The sequence below is a fragment of the Eptatretus burgeri genome, chromosome 16, assembly GCF_056783735.1.
Source record: "Eptatretus burgeri isolate ZD-2024b chromosome 16, Ebu_testis_v1, whole genome shotgun sequence".
NCBI lineage: Eukaryota > Metazoa > Chordata > Myxini > Myxiniformes > Myxinidae > Eptatretus > Eptatretus burgeri.
Genome location: NC_140976.1, coordinates 25488113 through 25502610, shown reverse-complemented (window position 1 = coordinate 25502610; position 14498 = coordinate 25488113). Strand labels below are relative to the sequence as shown.

The window sequence follows — 14498 nt, the reverse complement described above, 5'->3', positions numbered from 1 at the left end:
ACACCAAAGCGTCACCTCCAATCTGGAGGCCTCGTCCCGGCGGCTCTGTCAAACAGACAAAGATTACATGGTCAACATCAGTTAAACATCAAACAGAGCCGCCTATCCGGATTTTAGACTGATTTACGCTCATCAGGACGGCACACCGATAAATATCTAACCAATGATGACCACATTTATCGTTTAAATATCAATCTCACCTCCTGTCTGTGATGGTGAGCAGCCACGTATTATGTCTCACACTGTAAAACTGCATAATCCGCAAAGAAGGTGCGATTGCTAAGAGGCGAATCCCAGAAGCATGGCACACCGAGCAAACAGTCACCTATGACAGAGGAGACTGTGGCGTTAAACTTGTGGTCCCCTCATTTACAAATACACCAGAGAGGCTCCGATGGCAGGAGGACAGAGGCAAAGTGGGATACAATCAACGAGGACAACAAAGGCAACGCACGGCTTGAAGAGATGCAACACAAGCTCATCACGGGTTAAAAGTCACAAGGTATTAAAATACAGCTTTGTGATTGGTCGACGGAACAGGCCCACCCCCTCCCCCAGGTATATCCTAGAGGAGGTAAACAATTAAATTGCTCTTGATAAAGGTTCGTGGAGGCTAAATAACGGTTAAAGGCATGTCGGGTTGCTGGCCAAAATGTCGAGTCATTCGGCCAAAACCATCAGGTGGAGAATGAAGGAATGGATTTTCTGGATATATATTTTGTTGTGGGAATCGCCCTTGTGGGGTAGAACAGTTTAGTACGACGACGTTAGTTATTTTAATATAAGCAAGACGTACTGTTAGTGCAATAAATTTGCGTTACGTACAGTATGTTCGTCCTCCCTCCAATTGTCTGTATCTAATTTATTCATCCCTGTGAGCTTGCGTTTTCTGTTCTTTCCTCTGTATCTGTCCTCTATGTTCTCTTCAAGCAGACACCAGATGCACGAGGTTGGCAGAAAGAAAACACACGGCTGTAAAAAAAGCACCCGGAATACCTCGGATCCCTCAAACCCCAACCGTAACACAGGAGGAGAAGTCAGCTCGTGGCTCATGACATTGCTAGTATAGCGGAGACACCCCACTCATCAGTTGCATTGTGACCAACGTCAAAGAGCAGAAGAGTGTGCGAGCCAATATATGATAAAAGAACGGGACGCAAGATATCTGAGGAAAAGCAACGGTTGTGAAATCATCAGGGAAGGCTTTAGTTCGCTTTGGTGCTGCCACTCGGGTTTCGCCTCTCTTTGGCCCGGAACAATTTCCCCACCACTCGATTTTTATTTCCCTCTCTGATGGACAGGATGAACCCTGCCTCGAACGGGGTGAATTTCCTCAATCTCGATACTGTCGTTTGTATGAAGGACTAATCAGAAGTTAACAAACATCTCCTGTGTGTGTGCTTGGACTGCTTATAGATGCATACCACATTTATTTTTGTTGCTCTTTTATTTTAAATACACACACCCTTGTTGATTCACTTGGTCTCCTGGTCTTTGTGCATGACCCGTGGCGATCACGTCATCCATGAGACAGATAATTGGCTCAGCGTTTAGTGCTAACTGCGAACTGTATCGAGAGTTCAAGGACAAAGTCCCGCTCAGCTCAGATCAAATACAGCCTGCAGTGGTAACGGATGATGCCTAGGCAGCTCAGAAACCCCATGAGAATGTAACATGGCATTTATTTTGGCCCGAGACCCTTATTGGGATTTCAGATCCATCTGGCCAGCGTAGCCATGGTTTAGCAGCCCACAAGACTCAGTCATCAAAGATGGGGTTGCATGGCGTTGAAATAGCCTTTGTAGTGGGACTCAAAATGATGTCACAGTGTGTGTGTGTGTGTGTGTGTGTGTGTGTGTGTGTGTGTGTGTGTGTGTGTGTGTGTGTGTGTGTGTGCGTGTGTGTGTGAGATATATATATATATATATATATATATATATATATATATATATATATATATATATATATATATATATATATATATATATCAACAGAATCTACAATTAGTACTCCAGCCTTTAGTTACAGCAAACAGCTCAATGTTTCGGCCAGTAACACGGTTATCTATGCCTCCACCAGTCTTTGTCAAGAACAAATTTCCTGTTAGCCTCCTTCCAGATATACCCGAGGTGGAGGAGGTGGGCCTGATCAGTTGACCAATCCCAAAGCTGTTTTTTGCAAGACTTCATGAGATTACACCAATTTTACTATCAGCCAATGGAAAGCATGTGTTGTAACTTCTTGGCATCCATTAAGAAGCCCTGAAACTCATCTTTAAGGCACACGTGTGCTTGTATGATGCCGCTCGTTGTCAGGCGTACTGCTCTGTTCTCTCTGCAGAACTGTTTTGTCCATTTCCCCACCCCTCAGCCTTTATCACCTCGCAACTGTGCGTACCTGTGAGCTCATTGGCTCCCTGTCGAGCATCTCACAGCTTTTGGCTGCTTCTGCGGTTCCTCGCAGCTTCAAGAGATTGTCATTCCCGAGCAAATCTCTTACCTTAACACACGGTCGCAAGGCCTTGCTTTTGCCTTCCTTCGAGGGGTGGGGGGAGAAAGAGGATGTTGCTTTGTGGAACTGTGAACGATCAATCAAAAAACACAATGACATTACCAAGGGAAACAATTTAAAGGATTAATATGGGAGGAATGGTGGGGGCTGGAGACACATTACACAAGGGAGGGCCCACATTTATTCTGCTTCTGAACGCACTTCGACACATGTCCCATCATTCTACAAAGAAACGAAACACGAATGCTCGACGTACATTCATGAAATATCTCGTCTATCTTACTCCCGTTACCCATTATGACCGTTCTCGCAACAATATATGTCACTATTCTGCCACCCAGAGAATCCCTAACAGCTGTCAAGCCACAAGATATGACAGTGTCACAACTTGCAAGGTCGCCATGCATCACGAGCAAGCTAACCAAATCTTTGAAGCAGTACCAACCAGTTGAAGGTAGCAATTTCAAAAGGCCCTTTAGCTGCAAATAATCAAGCTCTCTTTGACAAATCAACACTGGCAGTGGGTGACCACTGTCTTACATTAGAAGCATACATTGCCAACAATGCATTGCAATCTTCAACCATTCATCCAGACATGTCCATCTCATGTCCAAACCTATAGACATGTCTCAGGCAGTGAATATTCATTTACTTAATATATAGTAATGAGGTGAACCCAGAAAAAATTCTGGTGGGCAAGCTCAACAAAGTCCTGTGAAATTCCCTTTAACTGAACACAAAAGTTACTACCCAAGAAATCATTCTCAAGTTTAAAAAACAAAAAAAACCCCGAAAGACAAAGCATTGCCAAATGAAGACCACCCACGTCCCCACACCCCAAATAGGAGACGTATGCTATTCTTACCAACATCACTGCAACAAATCTCCCTTTCCCGCCAAACATGCATTGTTATCATGACGGTTGAACAGAAAACAGTTTACAGCAGATACAAAGGAATCGATCGACTCCAGCACCAACAATAAAACAGAGTACAAATTGTTTAACTGAATGAGTTCTTTTTGCAAACCTCGAGTCAACAGTGCCAATGACCTACGAAGTTCATTTTCCTGCAAAATGCAACTTGGGATCCAGTGGTTTAGGGCAACAACAAATGGAGAGTATATCACGCCTCAGAGTGGACTCGACGCACAACAGAATGTAATGTTCGAGCCGTTAGTTAAGACGACGTTAAACACAAAGCAGAATTAACCTCTTTCCTTTTTTTTTTTCTTTCCCTCCCAGGTACAAATTAAAAGGCTCATCCTCTTACCTCTCTCGTTTCCAGCAGCTCTTAAACATTATGGTGCGGAGTAAAAAAACTTCAAGCATTACATACACAGCTGGAAGAGCCCCATCAAGACATGGTCAAATTACTTGAGAGCAGACGACTGCTCGTTTGGCATGATACCCAACAGCATCCCTTCCTTTAAAATCACGCACTCGTAAACAGAGCATAATTGAAGGAGTAGTAGTAGTAGTAGGTTGTAGTTCATGAACTGGTCACCCTAAAAAGGCAGAGTTGTTACATGTTTTTCAAAACATCCACTTTCCACTTTGACTACAGACCAGAAAAACCACAGATATCTAGATATCTTAATATGAGAAGAAAGGTAATTTTATCTAGTTTAATGTGGAAAAAACAGAAATAAAAAATATGCAATAGTTTTTGTGTAACAGGCAAATAAGTGATACAAGTCAGGGGTGGAGTAAACAGGCGGAGGCGGCGGATGTGGTGAGTCAAATTTGGAATAAACTGAATTTATTTCAATCAATAAGCTTTGATCTAATCTATTTTGTTATTTTTTTTTTAGGTGAGTAACACTTGGGACTTGGTGTTGCATGATGCAAAATTGATTATTCAACTCGTTATTATTCAGCAAACCCTGACCAATATGTACAAACTCCTAAAAGAGATCTAGTAAATATCTTTACATAGTTATGTATCTAGCAGATTCTCAGGATTAATTTGGCACTTGAATTGTCCAAAACGGCCAAAGGATAACTGATCCACATCCAATTTACTCAGAAAGGGTGAATTCGAGATAAACGCGCGAAAATGTGTTTTCGGTGTAATGCATTATCCATTAAAGTTCAAAATTAAAAATACCATATTCGCCGTTAATAAGTGGTTTTTGCTAAAAAAAAAAATTCACACAAGTGCAAGTAGCTTGGTGATGTCTATCAACACAGAGAAAACTGAAAAATTGATTATTTTGACCCTGTAACGCAAATGATGACCAGTTCATGAACTACGACCAGTAGTAGTAGAACAGCAGAGAAAAAGGAAGCATTAAATGACTAAAATTTACGACAGCATCGAGGAGGCCAGAATGGAATTACAACGATACAGTACAAAAGCCCCGAGAAACATGTTACAAGGGGAGGGGGAAGGGTAAAACTTGAGTGAGGAGGTGGCAGGAACAAGAGAAACTTATTGATGGAGGGAGGACCCATTGTGCTCGAGAGGAAAGGGACAAGTATGGTTATAAACTTGCACGTACCCCCAAACGGACAAGTTGCGGGGAAGAATGTGGTGCGTTGGGAAAAACCAGAGACGTGAACTTCTGCTCCAAAGGTAACACCGAAGGTGTTGGTTTCGTCCACACGATGATGTAATAAGAACTCCAAAGGTATTAGAAGTACAATCACATGCCGTCACTCACCGAAGTCCAAAAGGAAAGACGTCAAACATTGACGTACTATATTAAGCCAGCAAAAAGCACGGGCACGTCGTGATAACACCCCTGTGTTCGCAGAGCCTTTCAAGAGTTTCCATGGGGGTGCAGAAAAGGCAAATAACAACAACAACAAAAAAGGGGGAAAAGGTGAATATCACAACAGCCAACATGCAGTAATAATGTAAGCACCCGGGACTTGTCACTTGACAATTTATAATAACCACCGTGCCAAACACATAGCAAAACGTGGCCCAGTGTCAGACGGAGAAGAATGGAGCTTTGGTGCCACTTAATTACGATAATTTATCAAGCGGGTATAGCAGACATCTTCACAGGAACATGCACACACCCCCAACCACTACTTATGGGCAGAGTATCTGACGCAGGTAAGGAGCAAACATCGGCGCACAACGATACATTTCAGGAATCGAGAAACATTGGGCCTCTGACCTCAAAGCCACCGGTGATAAAAACTAAAGTCGAACCAGAGTTTGTTCCTGAACAATAGACTGTGAAACAGCTTGCTCGTGGTGGGGAGATGGTGGTGGGGAGGTTGTGGTGGGGAGGGAGGTTTAGAGAGAGAGAGAGAGAGAGGAGAGGACGCAGAGCCGGTAGAGGGAGGGCTTTGGAGGAAATATTTGTCTCCAGATACAACTGGAGCCGTGCTCATTCGTGCTGGCTAATGTCACACACTGGAAATTCTAATTGACCGCAGTGGATGATGCATGGATGGATGGATGGATGGATGGATGGATGGATGTGCATAAGAGTGCGAAAACGAGACAAGGTCACACGGCACCTTAAACAGACCTCACCGTCCCTCACCTCAAGTGCCTTCAGCGTGGTGAAGCTCGCAATAGCAAAACCATCGATGATGTCCTCGTCCTGGGAGCTCGCAGATTCTCTGCGACGTCGGCGGGGAGGCCTCGGCCTCCTGGGTACGGCTCCCCCAGGAGCAGAGGCCGTCTCTCTCTCGGAGCTGGGAGTCCGAGGTCTTGCCGGACCACCTGGGAGTCTGGCAGCCTCCCTCCGGCGATCCCTCTGAGATCGAGTTCGCCGGCTCCGGCGAGTGCAGCTCGGCCGAGCGCTATCCATGTTCACGGAGGAGGAGACGGAGGAGGAGGAGGAGGAGGAGGAGGGTTGGAGGTACGGCTGGAAAGTGAAGGACGTTGGCGAAAGGGCTCGAAGAAAGACGCGACAGAATGGAGATGTGACAGGAGGTGCAAGTGGCAAAAACGAGTGGAACGAGACGAGGAGGGATCGTCACTCGGTGTTTGGGGAATGAAATGAGGAATCCGGAGAAGAGGCTCAACGCGGATCGGGAAGTCACCACTTTTGGAGCTTTACTGTTCGCTACTTGTTCGACAGCGTCTGACGACGACGTGAACAGACGTGGTCGTGGTTGTGATGACGCCAAAAGCTGGGAAAATAATTGCACGAAATTCGGACCAACACCAAGAGGGAGGTGGAGGGGGGGGGACAGGGTATATTTAATTAGGGCAGCAATTACACGCAATTTCTCGGCAGTACACAGGCAACAGAAAGTATGGGGGCTGTTTGGGGAGCTTTCGGTGATAAAATGGAAATCACCGAGGAAGAAACGTCATCGCTTGAAGAGGGACAAATGTAGACTGTGCGGACAAAGACAGACGTACGAGGAAAAAGCGGTTCAAGAAATATGACGAGGGGTGTTCGAAGAGGAGAGGCGAGGGGAGAGTAACCCAGTCGACGTGTTGGAAGAGAGGGGTCGGAGTGCGACGGTGAAAGACAGACAGAGAGGGGAAGAGGCGAGCCGGCCTAGCAGAGGGACAGCCGGCTCACCAGCCTGTCTCAGCCACCCGCCTCCATTTTCTCCGACAAACAGTCGTCTCCGCTTCCTCTGCCACTACGACAGGGATCCGGGTGCGGGGATGCCGGCAGGAAGAAGAGTTAGACAAGGACGAAAAGGGTGAGGATGAAGGGGAGAGAGAGAGAGAGAGAGAGAGAGAGAGAGAGAGAGAGAGAGAGAGAGAGAGAGAGAGAGAGAGAGAGAGAGAGAGAGAGAGAGAGAGAGAGAGACTCACACTCACAGAGAGAGAAAGAGAGAGAGAGAGGAAGATAGAAGAAGGAGGGAGAGGAGGAGAGGGGGAGGCGGAGAGACAGAACACGAGACGAGAGAAAGAGAGAGAAAGAGAGATGGTGGAGGATAGGCGGGTGGGGTGTTATGAGGTAGGAGAGCGAAGGCGAGTGGAGAGGTACGACACGGAGACGAGGTGAAAGAGAGATGGAGCGAAGAGAGACGGAGGTCGAAGGGCAGACACGGGGAAGAGAAAAGACAGCGAAAGACAACCGCGATGAGGAGCCGCCCCCGGCGAGTCTTCTGTGGAAACAACTCCGTCCAGCGGGCGAAACGACGACGCCGCGACGAGGCAGCGCAGCTGGCACAGCCACGGAGCAGGACGAGGAGTTTCCCGCCGTTCCTCTTGAGAATTACAATAAGAAATGATTATTTGTTTTTTTTCTCTTTTCTAAACCTCCTCCTCCTCATCCTCTTCCTCCACCGAGCGATGCGGCCCAGGACGGGGAGACAAGGCGGCGCACTGATACCGCGTCCGGCCGCGCCACCGCCGCCAGCCGCTGTCGGCTCGCTCCGCGCCCACGAAGTAGTACGAGACTACACGCTCAAGCGTCACAGGGTGTTCGCGGTGTCCCTCTTTTTCCCCATCCAGATGTGATTCTTCTCTCCTTTCTTGATACTTATTCTCACTCTGTTTGAATATAAACGGACTTGTCAAATCAAAATACTTCCGACTGACGTGTAATTAATTATGCATTTCGGTACTTTTAATTTTATAAATCCCTCATGTGGAATGCGTTCTGCCTTTTGGGTGATTCATCAATGTTTGTCCCCCACAGATGAACGTTAACCTCGGTGTCCCGTCTTGCTGCTATTAGTTACTTGGTGGGGGTTAAAAATCCCACGATGTCCTTCACTAACGGGAGGCGAGCTATCGCAGGCACCCTGGCCCTTGAACTACTGCTGAGATGGCAAACAACAGTACGCGACGTGACAATCACGATTTATATAAAAATTATTCCCACGTGCTTGCGGTGTGGCCTGAGGGAAGTTTTTTTAGCCCAAGTCTTTCACGAGCCGGCTGGCCAGGAATTTGTAATTTGGTCATGGTGCCGGCGATAGCTCGCCTACTCTTCACAAACGACACCATGAGATATTTGACGTCCACCGACCACTGCCGGCAGATGGAACATCCAGTTTGACGAGAATCCGAGGGACGCAGCGATGAATCACCCTGCCTGTGCAACACCAGGATGGCAGTTTTTACCTGGGCTGGAATTCAAACCCAGGCTACATCAGGTGTGCGCGTACTTCTCGGTCTGGGCCGTCTTGCTTGTCATGTGCACACACACACACACACACACACACACACACACACACACACACACACACACACACACACACACACACACACACACACGATATACATGCAAGTACATTTCATAACAATTCTGATTGTCCTTGAAGGAGAGTTCAAGAAGGAAATGATTGTTCTCAGTATAAATTGTGTTTGATTCATTGTGTTTTTTTCCCCCAACAAATGAGAGATTAAATATCAGACCACCAAAGGATGAGAATACATTGGAGGTGAAATGAAGATTTCCCCGCCGATGACGTCGATTCTCTGTTTACTACGTCACAAGCCACATAAGGATGTTTTTATTTGACTCGCGTTCTGCTACCTGGACCAGGTGGGTGCACACAAAGGATCTTGCTTCTCGGTGAATTGAAGTAAAATAAAAGTTTATTCATTAAAGCTTCTGTTCCATTGGCCTCAAATCACCCTTGAAGACCTGTGTGGGTCAGTACAAAACAACATGTGTAATTGTCTGTGATATCGAAATACGAGAGCATCACCTTGGAGCAGGAACTCGATGAAAGAGGCGGGTGGAGGGGTGGTGGTCCAGGGAGACCTGGACCTAACCTTGGCCGTGGTCCAGGGAGTGGTACGAGTCTACAAGCAGACCTTTTTCCCCAGGCCATATTCCAACCTTATTTTTAGCCCAAGTCTTTCATGAACTGGCTGGCCAGCCGTGACGTTCAGATGAAGGGTGCTGGAGATATTTCGCCTACTTCTGGTGAAAGACACCGAATGGCATCTTTAACGTCCACCGACTAATGCAAGCAGATGGGACACCCAACCTCTTAGGTGTGGCCCATCCAAGAGACGACACATTTTGTGAAATACCAGGGCGGCAGATTATAGTTAGGAAAGGAATCGAAGCCATAAGTTCGTTATCTCTGCACCTGTCGGGCCCTTATGCCATGTAGCCATTTAAGTACACTGTATGGAGATTTCTACTACATGCCAGGCAACGTCCCTCCCCCCCCCCCCCGATTGTGCCCTTTTTTGTTCGAGGGCAGCGTGTGATGGTAACAGGGGTTTGCAATGAAGCTGACATGAAAACCGGTCTTGGACAATCTTTTCGTCGTTGGCAAAACAAAATGGTCAAATGGCTCTCAGGAGTTGACACGGGACATCATCACATATATATAGGTGTGTGCAACTGCAAAAGATTGTCCCCTTGACAACCCAGTCTCCTCTTCATAGGTCCTAATGGCAAAGCAGGACAGATGTGTGTTTACCCCAGCAATGCCCCAATTTCAGAATCGGGTTTATACCTTCATGCCTTGAAATGACATCATCATGGAATATATTGGAAGGACGTAATGTTTGAAAAGGATTTCACAATAATGATTGATGGGTAGTTTAACTGAAGTTCATTACCTTCCATCCCCAACCCAAGCATCACCATGCCTCCCCGCTCTCCCCTCCACCATGACAGGTCAGCCAATTATCCGGTTAATTAGGGCAGCCGAAAAATTATTCTCACGAATGATGCCGCTATTAGTTGATGGCGAATTTCAACCCTTAAGGCGCAATGACCACAGCAAGGACAAGTGTAGCATTGCCCAATCATTCTGGTTTACATAAAGCGACTTGATGTGGATCTAGTGCCAATTGCGCACCAATCATTATATATATATATATATATATATATATATATATATATATATATATATATATATATATATATATATATATATATATATGAGCTGTGGTCACGATGGTGCTTCCATATGAGAGGATGTTTTATTTTCTATGTAGAACAAGAAGCTAGCATGTCGGTGAAGCTAAACGTGATTAGCTAACTCAGCAGGGCTGCCTTGTTTGGGAATGTATTCACGATGGGCTTTGTGTATGTTCGTGTGACGAGTGTGTGCAGAATCGGTCTCGGTTGTGCACACATATTTGTGTGTGTGTGTGTGTGTGTGTGTATGTGTGTGTGTGTGTGTGTGTGTGCGTGTGTGTGTGTGTGTGTGTGTGTGTGTGTGTGTGTGTGTGTGTGTGTGTGTGTGTGTGTGTGTGTGCCAGTTGCTGGTGATGACTGCTATCTCTACCACGTGGGTGGGTTTCAGGAGATGGAACGGAGACCTTCCAGATCTCATAGTATCCATCTCCGATATGTGTGTGTATTGTGTATCCCATGTGTTTGTGTGTCCAGTGTGTGTATGGAGATGTAGTGGTCCGTCCCCACCCTCCATGGCAATGACCGCAGCAACCAATGGGCTGACTGTCTCTATTATCATTATTTTTATGATTGTTATTCATTTTGAGCAAAGAGCATGCTGGATAATAGGGTTAGGCATGCGTGAGAGTAGAGTGGAGTAGAGTGGAGTGGAGGGTGGCATACTGATTGGGAGGGTGTTTAAATCTGTCATTGTTGTGTTTAAATTTGACTTGAGACAACCCATCTGCTTCTTCACTTACCCCGAACATGTATTTTTTTTTTTTTTTTACTGACATTGATAGTTACTTTTTTGTCGTTCGTGTGCGGTTCATATCCAGTAATGCTCGCGCAGGCAAGTTCCGCTTCAAGACTATCTCTCGAGTCTTCACAGCCATGGTGAATGCATCAGGCCCGCTTTGAAGGTCACAAAGCAGATTGCATTAGGCACTTGTATTGACGTGCCTGATTGTACAAAACAGAAAGATGCTTTAGTATTTGAAGTTTACAAGGGTGTCTGCCTCAGTGCTGCAAGATTCAATTATTGTGAAGTGTCACCTACACAAAGAATGAAATAATATTCAATAAAATCCAGTTTCCTGCCAGGTGAAAATAAAGCAAAAGTTTGCCTAAACCACATTGCTCCTCGTGTTCACAACCATCGGAATGAGAAATGGCAGTTGAATGAGTCACCGTGTAACGAATGTGCCATTTTGTCCATCCATCAGTCATGTATCTGGAAGGCTTATACACAGGTAAAATGTATACTATAAACAACCAGATCAGGAGTTACAGACGTCGTTTTCCCATTGGCCAAGTGATATTGTGGTTTCCGATATGTGATATGCAGAACACCATTCCGTGGTTTTCAGTTGGAATTGTTCTTGTGCAACATTGCTTGGAAATTCTGGAGGATTCCACATATCAGCGGATGTATAAACTCCACCCTCCAAAATACCTGCAAGGGGTGTTGGGTTGCTTCCATTGAATTAGACATTTGAAACAGAGCTGCGGATATGTCATCGTGTGAGATGCGTCTTTCGCAAAGAGTATGCTGTTGTGTGCCAGCACCCTGCCCAAATGGCAATATCCCTGCCCTGACTACTGCTAGGAAGGCCATGACAAACAAGCCGGTGTATTTCACTAGACCCGGTAATGTAATGGTTAGTGTCTGCTCTGAGTCTGGGAGATCGATGGTTCGAACGTGACCTGACCCTGGCCGAGTCATATTAAAGACTTTTAAAACGATATGTGCTGCTTCCTTGCTTGATGTTCTTAGCCTTTAACAACAAGGATAGAGCACGGACGAACACACAGCCAGAAGTCAGCAACAATTGTACAGGCATGATGGGTCCAATGGCCTCCTCCTGCGTTGAAGTTCCTTAGAAGGAAACTTGTATTATTCTTTCTATTTGACAGCTTCCCTGGAAAGGGTGACACAATCATCATGTAGCATGAAAAGGTGTTTTATTTTAAATATTTGTTTGATTGTTTTGATTAATGGGTAGTTTAACTGAAGTTCAACTTCAAGTTGAACTGAAGTTCAAGTTTAACTATTTTGTATTTATTTATTTCTTCATTTATTTACTTTGGCAGGAATATTGTGATACAACTGATGAAAGTTTGAATCCTTATGTTGCTGTCGTCTGATTTCAGCAGTGACCAATATTGCTGAAAGCTTCTTAAAACAGTACTGTACAGTAGGCCAAGATTGATTAATGATGCCCACATTGTGTGGAACGGAAGTGAGGTTGTGTTCTTTTTTTTGTTTGATGTGGTTGGAATATTCATTGCGGTTTTCATTTTGGCAATGTTGCAGGAACAAACATAGCTGATAGCACGTGATCACCACCAATGTAATCATCTCAACATGATGCCATACCACTTAATTTTATCGTATCACCAGCAACCAGTCCTTTTGCAGCAGTTCGATTGGCAACACATTGGGAAGGACAGTCCTGTTTCGAATCGGGTAAAAGTGCGGAAAGCAAATGCAGCAGTGGCTTGTCACTTCCAATGGAGGGCAGAGGAGGGAGAAACCGGGAAAGCCAGATGCTGGCCTGCCTCAAAAACACAGCTAGGCCGAGGCTTCAGGGTTAGGCACATCAACATATCCAGGACATTTTCAGAAATGTGTGCTTTGCCAAGCACGCGGTTATGAATTGTCACCACCATGTACTTAGCGTTCACTTTAGTGGTTCTCGAAGGCACGAAGGTCAGCGAGGAGTCGCACAGTTCTGTCTCAGGGAGATTAGTGTGCCAAGGGTGAGCATGTGTATGGTGCCTTCGACAAAGGCTGTTGCAGAGCCGACATGAGTCTTGCACAATGCTCGCCTTGTTTTTTTCGCCTTTGGAAGCAGTGCAATGTTGGCTCACATTTTATCATTTATCGTGCTATGCCCTGGAATCTTCTTTTCCCAGAGCATTATATTATATCTTTTCATGCTGGATGGGACCTGTTCTTTGCTTATAAATATTGTCATAACTGAGTTAAGGCCGTACAGCCGCGCATATCGTATTTAATGGCATGCTGGGTTAACTCGACTTGCAGAGCCTTCTGCCAAGAATCATTGGTTCAAATCCAGCTCTTTCACTGATCCCCCAGCATGACAAGCTGGCTTCCAAACCGGTGAATTGCACAATTGCGGTAATGACAACATGAACGATTGCTGTAATATCAGGAATGTGATTTTGTGAAGAGCTGGGTAGAAAGCAAAGGCGAGCACTTCTTCCTATTCAGGCGTGCAAATTGTTTGCACACATTTTTGCGGAATATGTGAGCTTGTCCGTGTGCCCGTTGAAAAGGCAGTATGCAACTTCAAGTGATGACGCTTCAATCGGTTTGCCACAGCGTTGCAGCAGTGGAATCACGGGTGGTATCCAGTGGTACCGTTGCTGCGATTGATGTGGCAGTCCTCTGGCACATTCTAACGTCGCCAGGCTTCCATCTTCAGAAGGGTTCGTAAGCTGGCTGTTCCACCTGCCTACAAGAACAAACGTTAATTTGCCACTGCCTTGGACATTAGCTTACCCATGGAAGCCCTGTAAATAATAAAGAAGAAAAACATTTTTGAACTGCCTCGAGCTATACCACAAACCTCATGAACTCATGAGAGCTAGCAACTAAATTAAATTTTATTTCATAAATACATCTTTTGGGACACCCCCCAATGCTAAGTGTGTTTCTGCCAACACATACCACTTGAGTTTTGAATCAGCTTTTCCTAATATCCTTTATTCTGACTTTATTATATTGGCTGCACCTGCGCTCCCATGTGTTCCGACACACTTCCATTCCTCCTGTCCGTCATATTATCTCCATCTCTCTTTTGTGGTCTGGATATAATGTTGATATCCCTGTGCTAATAGCTTATTTTAGTCTCTAATCGATCTATTGGTCCCTCGAGAGTGCCTAACAGGCCTCTGATGAGAACATAAAAATAATGTTACTTTTGTTTTACACCAAAATCTATAATGCATATGGTGCAGGGTTTTTTTTTTTTAACTTCAGGGTATTACAGGACAAAGAGGATATCATGGCCCACCGCGGGTAACACGAGACAAATTCCTGGCACGTGCAAGATGTCGATACGTACACGCGAAGGCACACGTCTCTTGTTTTAATTATTATGAGCTAAAAGAGAACCATTCTTGCAGAGAACATGCGTGATCAATTTGGAGTCAAAGGTCACGTTTGAAATGGACATGGAATTGATTGGGCTTCCACAAGCTTTTTTATTTTT

General features: G+C 45.3%; 1 protein-coding gene across 10 annotated transcripts in view; it reads right to left on the bottom strand.

Annotated features, from left to right (window-relative positions):
• LOC147010737 (autism susceptibility gene 2 protein homolog) overlaps positions 1-7801 on the bottom strand; it is a 473526-nt gene extending 465725 nt beyond the window's left edge. For 9 of the 10 annotated variants that reach the window (XM_085859271.1, XM_085859277.1, XM_085859269.1 and 6 more), the window contains exon 1: positions 6016-7801. In XM_085859271.1, coding sequence (XP_085715397.1) covers positions 6016-6285 — 270 coding nt within the window. In that variant the 5' untranslated portion in view covers positions 6286-7801. The remainder of the gene's footprint in view (positions 1-6015) is intronic. The other variant, XM_085859275.1, reaches the window with a different exon arrangement.
• Between the last annotated feature and the right edge of the window lie 6697 nt (positions 7802-14498).